Source organism: Pan troglodytes, chromosome 3, assembly GCF_028858775.2.
Source record: "Pan troglodytes isolate AG18354 chromosome 3, NHGRI_mPanTro3-v2.0_pri, whole genome shotgun sequence".
In the NCBI taxonomy this organism is placed as follows: domain Eukaryota; kingdom Metazoa; phylum Chordata; class Mammalia; order Primates; family Hominidae; genus Pan; species Pan troglodytes.
This window is the reverse complement of record NC_072401.2, coordinates 101880879-101894986: the sequence shown is the minus strand read 5'-3', so window position 1 is coordinate 101894986 and position 14108 is coordinate 101880879. Positions and strand designations below refer to the sequence as shown.

At 36.4% G+C, this 14108-nt stretch overlaps 1 protein-coding gene and 1 long non-coding RNA gene across 3 annotated transcripts in view; one reads left to right on the top strand and one right to left on the bottom strand.

Moving 5' to 3' along the window:
* LOC134809901 (uncharacterized) overlaps positions 1–14108 on the bottom strand; it is a 357341-nt gene that overhangs the window by 115234 nt on the left and 227999 nt on the right. Inside the window, exon 2 of the long non-coding RNA XR_010156657.1 lies at positions 11830–12014. This is a non-coding gene — a long non-coding RNA (uncharacterized LOC134809901). The remainder of the gene's footprint in view (positions 1–11829; positions 12015–14108) is intronic.
* EMCN (endomucin) overlaps positions 1–14108 on the top strand; it is a 122604-nt gene that overhangs the window by 84684 nt on the left and 23812 nt on the right. For both annotated transcript variants that reach the window (XM_016951918.4, XM_016951919.4), the window contains 3 exons: positions 9881–9973; positions 10205–10264; positions 11891–11986. In XM_016951918.4, the coding sequence (XP_016807407.1) occupies positions 9881–9973; positions 10205–10264; positions 11891–11986 (249 nt within the window). The remainder of the gene's footprint in view (positions 1–9880; positions 9974–10204; positions 10265–11890; positions 11987–14108) is intronic.

The following is a 14108-nucleotide window of genomic DNA, read 5'->3' as shown; positions in this document are numbered from 1 at the left end:
ACATTATGCTAAGTGAAATAAGCTAGACACAGAAATAATATTGCATGATCTCACTTACATGTGAAATCTAAAAGAAAAATTCAGATATACAGAGATAGAGAACAAAGCAGTGGTTACCAGAGACAGAGAGGAAATGGGGAGATGTAGATTAGAGGATACAAAGTAGCAGCTATGTGGGATAAAGTCTAGGAGTCTATTGTACAACATAAGGACATTGTTAACACAATTGTACTGCATTTGGGATTCATGCTAAATGAGTAGATTTCAATGCTCTTGCCACAGAAACAACTAAAATGTATAATTATGTAAGATGATTGATATGTTCATTTCCTTCACTATAGTAACTTTTACTATCTAAATATATCTCATAATATCATGTTGTATACCTTAAATATATACAATAAAATTTATTTTTAAAAATTTATTTAAGTTTTAAAATGAGAGATCAAAGAAAGATAATTATAGTTATGTGGAAATGATCAATTGATCAATCAAGATCTAAAGACATCTCCACTCATTTCATTCAATAGCACAACGGTAGTATGTGATAGAAAGCTGTGTTTAATGATGCTTAACATGAGAAAATTATGCTCAATATTTAAAGTATTGGGGAAAATCAAACTGCAACTGCCCACTGTAACATATCTGGTAAGGCCCCAAACTTGGTATGAACCTATGCTAACTATACAGAATGGTATATTTAATCAACCACCATTAACCAAGGCTTTTAATAAATATTCATCTTGTTCCTATTATGTGTACACTAGCTAAAAGAGGAATGATACATGGAGTCTGCCATTAGCAGTTACTAAGGACACAAGTCAATATTATATATAACTATAATAATTCTAGTAGTCATGTAGGTATAAAGTAATATGTCATGGGTGAACTTCAGATAATCTTATGTAAGATCAGAGGATAGAGTAATTTTTATTTTTCATTTCTTTCCTTTGGCTGTGGTTGAGGTATCCATTGGGTGAAAAAAAAAGGCTGGTTTTAAAAGATGAGAAAGGGTTCATGAAAGAATTGACCCTTTGGCAGCCAGATTATTCTACCTACTCATTTTTCTAGCTCTAAGTTCAGACCTAATGAGGAGATTAAAAGACCCTCTGAAAAGTGATGAAGGGCTGTTTATTCCCTAAAGATAAATGCAAACATTGCATAGCCATTACAACAATTTTAAGCAATGATGGAATTCATTTTTCTTTAGCCTTATCATTTTCACACAGACAGGCAGAGCTAATAACTTGTCCTTGAAAATGAACCTTTTGATTTCATTGATAAGAGATCTCAGCCCTGAGCAAAATGGACCATTGTGCCTCACCGAATTGAGAAAGGAATAAGCCATTAACCCTTAATTTTCTGGGGAAAACAACTGTATTAGGGTTCTCCAGATAAACAGAACCAATAGGTTGTGCATTGACAGCAAGAGCGAGAGAGAGAGAGAGAAATAGATAGAGGGATGGGGGAGAGAGAGAGCAAGTGAGAATGAGAGAGAGAGAGCAGAAAGGGAGAGAGAGAGAGAGAGAGAGAGAGATGTATTGTAAGAATTGGCTCATGTGATAATAGAGGCTGAGAGGTCTAAAGACTCAGGCCAGCTGATGGAGTAATGCCAGCCTGAGTCCAAAGGCCTGAGAACCAGGGTCACTGATGGCATAAGTTCCAGTCTAAAAGTTGGCAGCCTCAAGCTCCAAGAAGAGCCAGTGTTTCAGTTTGCCTCCTAACTCAGGGAAAGACCAATGTCTCAGTTCAAGAGAGTCAGGCAGAAGAAGTTCCCTCTTTGTTCTACCCAGGGTTTCAACTGGTTGGACGAGAGGCAACCAGTCAGGGAGGGCAATCTGCTTTGCTCAGTATACTGATTCAAATGTTAGCCTTATCCAAAAGCACCCTAACAGACACACTCACAACAATGCTTGACCAAACATCTGGGCACCTGTGGCCCATTCAATATGACACATAAAATTAATCATCACAATATTCCTACAGCAACTAGCATAACTTGAAAGATCTCATCATACATATCTTTTTTACTTCCCTTAACTGTGTTTCAGAGTCTCAGTTGCATTGTGGTCATTACATTTGATAGAAAAACAAAGCCAGAACAGGTATTAGAAGTCCCACCAAACCTGACCAAAGGCCTTTGGAAAAGAGGATGCTCCATCCTGTCTGAGCATATTCACTGTGTTTGACACTCTTATTTTTGGGCATTGGCTGCTGACCCTCTAGGAACTTATATAAAGTGAAACATGAACCATTCTATAGGGGGTAGTTTATCTAAGTTTTCTAACTTTGAATGACAGAATCCTGCTATTGTCATTTAGTTAGGATCCACTCAAGCTAGAAATATACCTCTAGCAGAGTAATATCTAGATTTTTTTTAACATAGGATTTTAGGATGTTTAGAAAATTAATTGAGAATAAAAGAATTCAATTATGGAATAAGAAATACATCAACGTATATGTGATCGTGTCTGGTACAAACTTCTCCTTAGGAAATTGTACAGATTCTGGGTATGGCTAAGTGGTTTCTTATCTAGTTCAGGGATCTACCGAATCTCAGAGTAGTGCTCTGCACTGTTCTTGCACCACCCTAGTCTGCACTGAAAAGTCATAAAAACTCACAGTCTTCACTGGTGAGCTGCCCAGCAATCACTTTAGGAAGCAACACATTTCCTGGTATTGCTAAATGGGTATGGTTCTCCAATGAACTCTACGACATGCTTTATTTACTATATTGGGAATAATTCTCCCTGTCTCCTTGTTTCTATCTGCATGGTCTGGTTTGACCTGTTGAAGGAAAGTGTTTAGCTTGTTTTGATAAGAAAAAATGCCTTTTTGATTGAGGCCTAAATTGAAAATAGATTATATTTTATGTAACAAAAATAAGAGTCATGTCCTTATAACTCATTCCTACTGAAATGCAGCAGATTGGGCAGCATAATTTTGGGGTTGATACCACAGACTCTAGAGCGTGCATTCAAATCCTGGCTCTGCCACCTACTTACTGTGGGTCCCTGGGCAAATGAATCTCTCAAGGCATCAGTTTCCACTTTGTAAAATGCAAATACTAATAATACAATAATTAAGTGTGTTAATATTTGTAAGACACTTAGAACAATGTCTGTCACCTAGTCTTTTTTAAGGGTTTGAAAATAAAATCCTTTTTAATGTTTTCATGTCTATATTCATGATGCAGGAAGAGGTGAGAATATCTCAAAACTTTCAGAATGCTAAGAATAGATTTTATTGATTCCATTGATAATGATGTCATAAGTAACTAAGATAAACATTTAAAATCTATTGATTACATGGCATATTAGAAAGAAAACAGAAAGGGTTTTGAGTCATATTTGGCTTATGGTTTAGCCTTGCACTTACTGTTAAATATATTACCTTATCTCTCTGAGCTACAGTATCTCTCATCTTTAAAACACAGGATTAAAAATATTTGCTTAAGAATAAAATAAATTAGCACATATGGAATTAATTAGCACAGTGCCTCATTCACTCTTATCATATGTAATTTTGTAAAAACTACTATTTTAATCAAAAAGAAAAATATATACTTTTTCTACAACAAATATTTCTACAGAATTAAAGTACATTAATCTCCATTCAGTTATTCCATTATTTCTGGGTTAGAAGATGTTATTACCTCAGGTTACTAACATTGACGGCCCAAAGCAAAGCAAAGGAAATTTAAGGTAAGCCTTTTTTTGCATTGCTATAAGAGTGCAACCAGGTCAGAAAGGTAAGGTCAGATGAGAGCGGGAATTAATTTGCATCATCCGAAGGCAGAAAATTCCTCCTGTGATATTTTACCTATGAAGTAGACAGGAGGCACCATTGTGTGTGAAAATACATACTAGCCACAGATTGAAAAGAATCTAAAACCCTAAAGTTAGAGGAGACTCCAGGATTATATCAACATGTTCCCTTTCCAAAACACAGAATTGCATCAACTATAGTCATAGCACTTATTGTCTATACCACTCATGTTTCACTTATATAATAGATTATTTTCCTCTCCAATAATAACAGCCCAGAGTAGACCTCATGTTCTCCTTTCCCTGAGTGTCAGGGTGCTCAGAGTCCATTCTTGTGGCCAACACCAACGATTATATTTATGTCCGATATTAACTCTTAGAAGGGGCCTGTTTACTTCTTCCATTTGCATTTGTTCTGATTTCTTATTTCAATTTCATTCATCTTATGGCCTGTATAATTGCTTAAGCTCCTCAAGTTCTTTTTATTAAGAGTTGTAAGTAAAATTTAATAAACAATAACATAGTCTCTGCTATTTTGATCCTTGCTCTTTGCCATGCTGTTTTACTTATTCTTTATTGCATGTTTCACATCTATCAATTTTGGGATATGCTTCTCACCTTCCCTACTAAAATGTGAGCTCCTTAAACGCAACAGCTACCTCTCATACTCTGTTGTATTTTCTTCAACATTTAGTGGTGGACCTAGAGTAGGTCTCTATTTTTGTTGTTGTCGAATGAATGAGAAAAAATAATAATATCACGATTTTAAATATGTGCCAATCCTGATGTTAAGATTAAAAGGTAATCTCATAAATTCACTTCATCTTTCATAGTAGTCAATTCTGCTGCCAAGAAGTTTGTTTATACATTCAGTGATTAGTGATGGGCCCTACTTCCAGATACTGTTATAACATTTGGGAAATATGAGTGAGCACAATAAAGATCCTCGCCCTAGAGGTTCTTATATTCTAGCAGGGAAAGTAAACTATACCCAATAAAATAATAACTAACTAAATTATATAGTAAGTTAAAAGGCATAAGTGCTCTGAGAAAGAGAAAATGTGCAGCAATAGAGGAGGAAGGGATCACAAGCACTGGAGAGGCGGGGAAGGGTTTGCAAGATTGAAAAAAGTGGCCAAGGTAAGTCTCCCTGAAAAGAGTTGAGTAAATACAAGAAGGAAGTGAGTCACCCAATATGTGGAGGAAGAACATCCAGGCAGAGCTAGAACTTGAGGAGAGGCCTGGCATGTTTAAGGGACAGCATTAAGCAAGTGGGCGGAGTTGAGGCAGGGGATTTGCCAGGCAGATTACCTAGGGTTTTGTGGGCTATTGCATGGACTTCGGCTTTTTCTCTAAGTGGAATGGTGAATCACTGAGGGATTTGAGCAGCAGTGTTACATTAGCTGACCCATGTTTTCTAACTCAGCTGAACAGACACTGTCAGCTGAAGAAAGGATATAGGAGAGAGAAGATGGTGGCTTTGACCAGGGTGATCACAGAGTAGATGGCACAAAATCTCCAAAATCTGGATTTAGTTCGGAGGTGAAGCCAATAACTATTCCTGATGATTGCGTGTGGAATAGAATGGAAAGAGATGAGCCAAAAATAGATCTTTGGCCTGAGCAATTGGAAGGAATGTCTGCTCCAAGCAAGGATAGGAAGGCTTCAGATAGAGTGGAAGTTAAAATGTGGACATGTTGGGTTTAAAATGTCTATTACTTGCTAAGTAAGTATCCGGATTTATAAATCCAGAGCTTAGGAAAAGGTCTGGGATGGAAGTATAAGTTGAGGAATCAGTGACATTGGTGCATTTAAACCTTGAAATTGAATGAAATCTCCAAATAAATGAGGGTCATTGGAGATGAGGACCAAGGACTAAACCCTAGGGGACACTCCAAGATGATAATTTAGAAAGAAAAGAGGGGACAGATGTGGTGGCTCATGCCTATAACCCCAGCTCTTTGAGAGGCTGAGGTGGGAAGATCACTTGAGGTCAGGAGTTCGAGACGAGCCTCAGAAACATAGCAAGGTCTATCTCTACAAAAAAAAAAAAAAAAAAAAAAAAAAGAGAAAAATTAGCTGGATGTGGTGGTGCACACCTGTGGCCCTATCTACTTAGGAGGCTGAAACAGGAGGATCACTTGAGCCCAGTAAATGAAGGCTGCAGGGAACTGTGACTGCCCCACTGCAATTCAGCCTGGAAGACAGAGCAAGATCCTGTTCTCAATATAAAAAGAAATATTAAAAAGATTTTAAAAAAAGAAATAAGAGGAGGAACCAACCAAGGAGACGAAAAAGAAAAAATATCAATAGTCTGCTCTATTCTATTGGTAGCCACATAAAAAAATGTGATAAGAAGAAGAGAAAGATTTGTGTCAAAGGCTGAAAAGTTATTTTTTTAAATGGGACATGAATAATCTATCAAATTACAATTAGAGACCAGTTCCAAAGTGCTGGGATTACAGGCGTGGGCCACCATGCCCTGCCCAAGATTTCTTTTAACTAAAAAAAACATTGGGGAGGGAAACTCACAGAATAAAGAAGGATAGCATTGTAGTAATTTCAGGGATTTTGTAAACCCATAGATAGTCCCTTCAGAGCTTCACTCTGAGAATAACTCAAAATCACTACACACTCAAATTCTTAGGAGAGAACTTTAGTCATACAGTGACTCTGAAGTTGGATTAAAAAGGGGCACCTCATGACCACATGAAGTGGGGAAGGGGTGATTTTCCATAGGAAGAGTTAGGCTTCCCAAAAAAATGGAAAATAAAAGGTTTAAACAAACAGATATTTCTTATGAACCAGTGCCCAAGTCTTCCAAGTCCAGTTTAAAATTCCTGAGGCTTCATTTCTACTCCCAATAAGAAGTGGCCTTTTAAATACTTGCCAGGGAGACTGCTTTAATCTGAATGTTCAGAGAAGCAGAGTTCAAGATTCAGTTAAAAGTACAAGGATTTTATTAGGGGAAAATGCCTATGAGAGAAAAAATGCCTGTGAGGGGACAAGGAAAGTCTAGAAGAGCTATCAGACTGAAATGCACATCTGACATGGTGATAGGGAGAGAGAACGGGGATGCTGAGCAGAAGCATCTAGGCTGCCATGCATTCTAGGGAAGGTTCAGGAAGACCATCAGGGAATCCTCCAGTCCACATTCCTCCCAGGACAAGCCGGCCTTAATATTCCTGGCAGGTCCACTCATTGGCTGGGAGCAGCCTTAGAGAGACATGGCACCAGCACAAACAGAGAGATGGGTTTCAGAGGACACGTGGGTAAATTTGGTCACTTATGCTTTCTATAGTTGGAGTTCTGTGAGGAGCATTATTATGGCAATCACACGTGCCTTGGGACATTGATAGGTCTTCTGTCTTTAAAATTCTCAATGATTTATTAAGTAATTGGTCTACAGTGAGGTCTCCAAATATGTACCATTGTCAGATGCTGATGGGGTAAATTTGGGCATACATTATTACAACAGACTTGACTCTGAGGGTCTCTGTCTCATCAGCTTGCTCCAAGTTCTGACCTGAAGTTTCCAGGCTGGACTTAAATCCTGAAACAACCTAGCCACAAATTCAATAATCATAACAATCACCAAAAGTCAGGGTCCAAGAACAAATCTATGTCATCTAAGAGTACCATATTCTACTCCAGTTTCTCCAGTTCCTCTATTTCTTGACTAGAGCAAAGAAGCATGTGAAAACACAGAAGTGGCTGAAGTTCATATATTTTCATTCTTAGATTTTTGAGAAAATTAGACAAACTGACCTTGGTTGGGAGGTTCAACTCTCTAGGGGAATAATCATAATATAAGAATAGAACATTATTATTATATATAATATATACATATTAATATCACATTCCCTTCTAAACAGTTTAAATTTATTTTTACTCATATAATTTTCACAATACCATGATGTAGAACTATTATAATCTCCATGTATATATGTGGAAACTCAGGCACATAGAGGTTAAGCAACTTGCCCAAGATTCCACAGGGGTAAGTGCTAGAGTCAGATTTGTACCCAGGTATCCTGTCTTCAGAATCATGCTCTTAGCCACTCTGCTATAACTCTCCTATTCTTCCTCTGGCAATGCCACTTTGTTAGTAATGTAGGATAATACAGTCTCAACAAAAACTGTGTAGATCATCAGCTCTGAGCATGTCATGGATTCCGCATCTTAGTCACAGAAAGAATAACATTAGGCTCATGTTTTATGGATTCAGCCAAGTACCATAATTTCAGCAATATGATCATGCTAAAACACAGAGCTTCTCAAACTGTAGGTTAATTCCCATTATTGGATCATGACCAGTAATTGTGTGTGTGTGTGTGTGTGTGTGTGTGTGTGTGTGTGTGTGTGTGTGTGTGCTGGATTCAGAAATAATTTCTTAACTGAAGGTTGCAGTTTAAAGAAAAACAAAAAAAATTTTTAAAGTATTTGTTCAAGCAGCCACCAAATCTTTCCACTATGAAGTCTTAACATTTTGGCCTATCCATGGGTCATTAGCAATAACCATTGGCACTGGGCAATCAACACGTTTTAAGCAGGGAAGTTGGGAGTTTGTTCTGACCCAGACACATTACACTCAGTCCTCAGGGTGCCATTTAGCCTGTCTACAAGAAGGTAATAAGGTAGGACAATTAACCCTTGAGAAATCCCAAAAGGATTAACATCATTGGTTATTTAATCAGCCACCTTCTTTTCCACCAAGACAGCTGAAAGAGCATTCATCCTCACTAAACTACTTGACACTGGAAAAGGCAGCTGAAAGTACCAAGGTTTCAGCTAGTTCCCACTCTTTCATTTAATATTCCTTTTTCTGCCTGCTTAGTGCACTAGCCTGACATTTTTCTTTGTTCTTATGGGCATATATCTAGCTTCCACCCACAGATCTCTTGCATGGCAAGAACGGTACAGACTCTGAACATTATTCTTCACCCACAGATGTCAAAAATGCATGAGCATGCAGTGCGTGCTGGGATGTGGGTGGTGAAGAAGGAATGAGCCAAGGCAGTCATAGAAATATCAATTTCTTTGGTGCAATTATACATGGCCTCAATATGCCCAAGGAGCCATAATCATAAGAAGTGCCTCTTGGTGTCAGCTACATTTGACTGCACACCCCCTGTGGCCAGAGCTCCATGTTGGGTGTGTGGACAAGTATGGCCCTCACACTCTAGGAACTTGCAATTCAGTGAAGAGGCAAGGCAAACAGGCATGATTTAAATAGAACACTTCATACTGCACGAGGAAGAGAATACATTTTCAAAAAATTTTCTAAGTACAAATTTTATTCCAAATTCACAAGAATAAATGTTTTCAACTTATACAATACTTAATTATTTATATTTCCTTTAAACTTATTGACAGCTATGGATTTTGAATAGTAGATTTTTACTTATAATTTTTGCTTCAGTCCTTCTGATTGAAGATAGCAAATGTTAACTAAACAAACAAATAACGATAACAATAAATTTTTAATTTATATTTTCCTTGGAAAAAAAAGAGCATGGATGCTAGTGAAAAAAACAGTCAAGTAGCAGTTACTCTAGAAAAGGCACATAATAAAACCAGCTGCTGAACTTTAGGGATGAAAATGAAGGAGTCTTCTTTGATTTTTCCTCAATTCTTCTAACCAAAGCCTCAACTGCAATTTTTTTCTCTTCAATCACTGATAAATACATAAAATCTGATGTCCTGTGCAGTTATGATCATTTTAACTATGTGTGATAGAAAAAAATCACTATCACCCAAAGTTATAATATCTGAAATTTGAAAAATGCTTTTGCATAGATTTACATCCCACAAGAATCTTATGCAGTAGGTTATACAGGCTGTAATCTATGCTAAAAAACTTACTGAAGTTTTCTTGGCGAGTTCCTGAAGATGTAAAACTGATACTCAGGCTTTGTGATTCTAAATTTAATTATCTTTCCAGGAGGAATGGATGAACTTATGGTTTAGTGTTATGATTGCATTTATCCTACTATTTGAGAATAAATAGTTTTCACAGATCTTCAGAAAAGCAAACTGTTTGAATCTGCAAAGAAATCCCATATGAATGCTTAATACCATAGCCTGATTCTGCACTTGTAATTTTCATACAGGTAGTGTTCTACAACCAGATGCATCACCTTCTAAAACCGATACATTAACCTCAATACCAGTTACAATTCCAGAAAACACCTCACAGTCTCAAGGTATGATATCTGTGTGCCTGAGTGGAAATCTGCTCTACCTGACCCTTTCTTGACTGAAACCCTAACAATCTTGACTCACAAAACAGAGCTCCTTCAGAATGAGACTGAATCTTTTGCACTTGCAGCATCATACCTACAAATCATGGCTGTTTCCTTAAATGAGGGTGGAGGGAGGACTGCAAGAATTGGCACACATTAACCAAAAGTGACTTGTTTTTTTCTTTCTTAAAGTAATAGGCACTGAGGGTGGAAAAAATGCAAGCACTTCAGCAACCAGCCGGTCTTATTCCAGTGAGTAACAGCAATGCCTTCATTCATGGCAGTAGATATGCAGAATGTTTGAATGTGACCAGTAAAGGAGAGGAATCAGATTATGGGCAGCCTTTTCTCAACTTTACTGAGCCTGCAATCCCATTACAATCCCATCTAACTGCTGCCTGCTCTGAAAATTTCCCACAAGTGAGTCTTAATGACAAAAAAAAAAAAAAAAAAGAAAAGAAAAAAAGAAAGAAAGAAAAGAGAAGAGGAAAAAAAGCACAGTTTGGCAATTTTTTTCTTAGTTTAGTGCTTAACATTTACGATCAAGGGCCAAGGATGACTCAATGGGACTAGTTTCAGATAAGTCAAAATGCACAGGTAGAGGTCCGAATAAAAGTGAATTATTTCCAAATTATCAGGTTGTATACCCTGAATATATTTTATTTTTGTCAAGTAAATAATTAAAATAATAAATTATATCAAAAAATGAATTGTTTGCCTTCATAGAACATTAAAAACGGCCTTTAAGAAATGTTCCATTTTAACTAAAACCTATATATGTCATATAACATTTATGTGTGTGCTAAGACTGAATACAGAATATTAAATAACTTCCTTAGTAATTAAGAATAAAAAGACAATATTCAAAACTGTTATTATAAAAGGCTCTATTAAGTTTAGTTAAACCCATTCCATTAAATAAGTCATCATAGAAATTACTGACCTGCTGATTCACGGCGTCTTCATTTGAGAGGCAATAATGATTTCACCTAAGGTCTATTATGAAATCAGCAGAACTTACTTAAAACAAATATTTAACTCTGACAATGGAAGTGTAAACCATCCTATAGATGAATTGGAGAATAAGTCTCACCCCTGATAAATATATAAGGAGTACATATGCAAGCAAATATGCTAAACTAATAGTCATCTTAATTTCCTTTAGTTGTGTGTCTATGACACCTCTCTTGCTTTTATCACTGTACTTTTAACCTTGGAAATAACCATCAGAAAAGAAGGAAGGAAGGAAGGAAAGAAGGAAGGAAGGAAGGAAGGAAGGCAATACTCTTCCTCTTAATACAAATACGAAAAACTCACCCTAAGTTACTGCAGCAACATCACTCCCCCAAACAGACACACATACACATCTCTCTTGAATCATGTTCATTTTCAAGAATCATCTTCACTGTGGTATCTACTTACATTATTTTATGCCTTTTCTAGTTTTAAGGTATTATTATAGAAAGAAATTTGTGAGTGTTTTAGAAAGCCAGCATTAGGACTAAAACAATCCCAGTTGGGTTATATATATTTCGGTAACTTCATTATAAAGTACTAAAAAATGTAATGAGTGAATGAGGATTTAATTATAATCTAGAGTACATCTTCTGCTTCTCCAGTCTCCAGGAAGATGGGGGCACTCTCTCTTAAGGTTGGAATTTTGTTTCAGAAAGGTTACAAGACTGACATCAAGTGGTTATGTCAAAGATGACAACTAGAGCAAACCCCATGAATCAGAGGAATCTTTGCCTAAAATATGTTTTTAATAGAATGATATTTAAAGAAGAAAGGAAGTACTCATGCTTTTGCTCACTTACCAAACTATTGCTGTGAAATTCAGTAGCCACTCTAATTGACAATGTCTCCAATTCTTTTTAGGTATTATTTTGCCGGTGGTTATTGCTTTGATTGTAATAACACTTTCAGTATTTGTTCTGGTGGGTTTGTACCGAATGTGCTGGAAGGCAGATCCGGGTAGGTAACAGTGTTTTGTTTTGTTTTCCTGAAAGAAGAATGAATGCTCAGTTTAAACTTGATTTTAAATTCTTAAAGGGAGAGAAGAGTTATAGAAAGAAATGAAATGTTATATTTCCTGATCACAGAAACAAAGGACGAAGGGCACAGACACCCACTGAATGCTAGTGAACTGCAGAGTGGGAATTAAATACTATGAGTAGATATTATCAAATATAGGGAAATTCTTTTTAATAAAATAGCCCAAATTTTATGGGTGGTCAGGGGAATATTATAGTAAAGAGGGCATAACAATGACATAACTTGTCTATGGTAAAGATTAACTCCATTTCTATGTAACAGAAAATAAAGAGGGAGATTGCTAAGAATTCAGTTCAGGGGCCCATAATCTCAAAAAATGTTCTGTGACTAATTTCCCTCCTGGGAGACACACCCAACGAAAGTATCTTCCAAGACCATGTTATATTTTTTATCCTTTTTAAAAATAAACTTTCTATTTTAGAGTAGACTTAGAGTTACAGGGAAGTTGCAAAGATAGTACAGTGAGTCACCATACCTAGTTTCCCTTATTCCCTTATTAAGATCTGATGGTATGTTTGTCACAATTAGTGAACTAATACTGATAAATTATTGTTAACTAAATTCTGATTTCTTTTAGTCTTTACTCAGTCTTTTTTCTGTTCCAAGAAATTTGCCTCTTCTTTACTCAACCTTCACCTAAATACCCCTTCAACTCCCATGGCTCAGCTGTCATGTTACCTTAATTCCAAACTATCTTTCCACTTCACAGCCCAGCCCTGGTCATATAATGTAGTAGCATGTATCCATGCCCTCAACCATACTATTCCTTCTGGAATATCCAGCCCACCTCTTACCTTTCATAACATACCTAATCTCCAACTTACCCATTAGGACTCAACTCAAACACAAATTTACTGTATCTTTTTATAACATACCACTTCTTCAAGCAGAATGAATTCTACCTTTAATTGTATTACTACAGATTTGGATTATATTATTTATCATACCATAGTACAGTTACTTATTTCTCCATGTGCCTACCTCTCTTGAAAGTCAGGCAACCCTTCCAAGTCACAAATCACATATTGTTCACATTGCATGCTACATAATATATAGCAGGCCCTTACTATATACATATTGAGTTACATTTTTAAATGTACAGTAAATAGAATTCTCCTTCCCCACTTTAATTCTAAATATGTCACAAAAAAATCTAAGTCTCATAAACTGTTAGAAGGTAAAAAGCAATTATTTTTATAATGTATATAAGCTGCATTATTCTTTGTTTACCTCATGGACAGTGTGCCCCCCAGGACACCAATGAATGCTATCCCTAAAGCCACCTGCTCACCATGCATTGCATGGACAGTTGTAGTATGATCACGACAGTACCAAGAGAAGCTAGGAGACCAAAACAGCAGAGTTCATTTTAGCTCTTGGTGAAAAGTAAAAACAAATCAATGCCTTTTCCTTTGGGAATCAGTGAATAAACTTCTTAATGTCTGAAACATGTCTCCTTGTTCAGTTTTCAGAGGACAAACAGCATTTTTATAAGTCAGTTTAATTTCTCTAAGTTTCTGAACTACCTACCAATCCTGTCTTTTACTGAAAATCGGCCTGTGAGTGTTGAGTATGCAGGATAGGTAAAAATTAATGTGCTAAATCCATTTGTAAAAATATGCTATACTAAAAATTACTTTACATAGGAAGATTTAAGAATGTATTATTTGAAAAGTTGACCTTTTCTATTAAAGCGGTTTCCATGAATGTATAATGTTCCTACCACTACGGATAGCTATTCTGAAGACATGAGTATTTTAAAGTCAAGTTTGGCAATTGTACAATTAGCCAAATCTTTTTGGTTGTTGTTAACTTTGTTTCTGAGACAGAATTTACAGCACTGTTATCATTAAATTAGCACCATTAAATACCTGCAGTTAATCACTCTTCAAGTATGTGGGAGAGACTTTATCTAGTTTGGGAAATTAGTAAACCCATTCTGCTCTGTGGAAGACAACATGAATCAGAGATTTCCGTAAGAAATGAAGCTTATCTGGACAAGGTTGACAGTGGACTGAACTTTAACCAAATAAGAATGGTA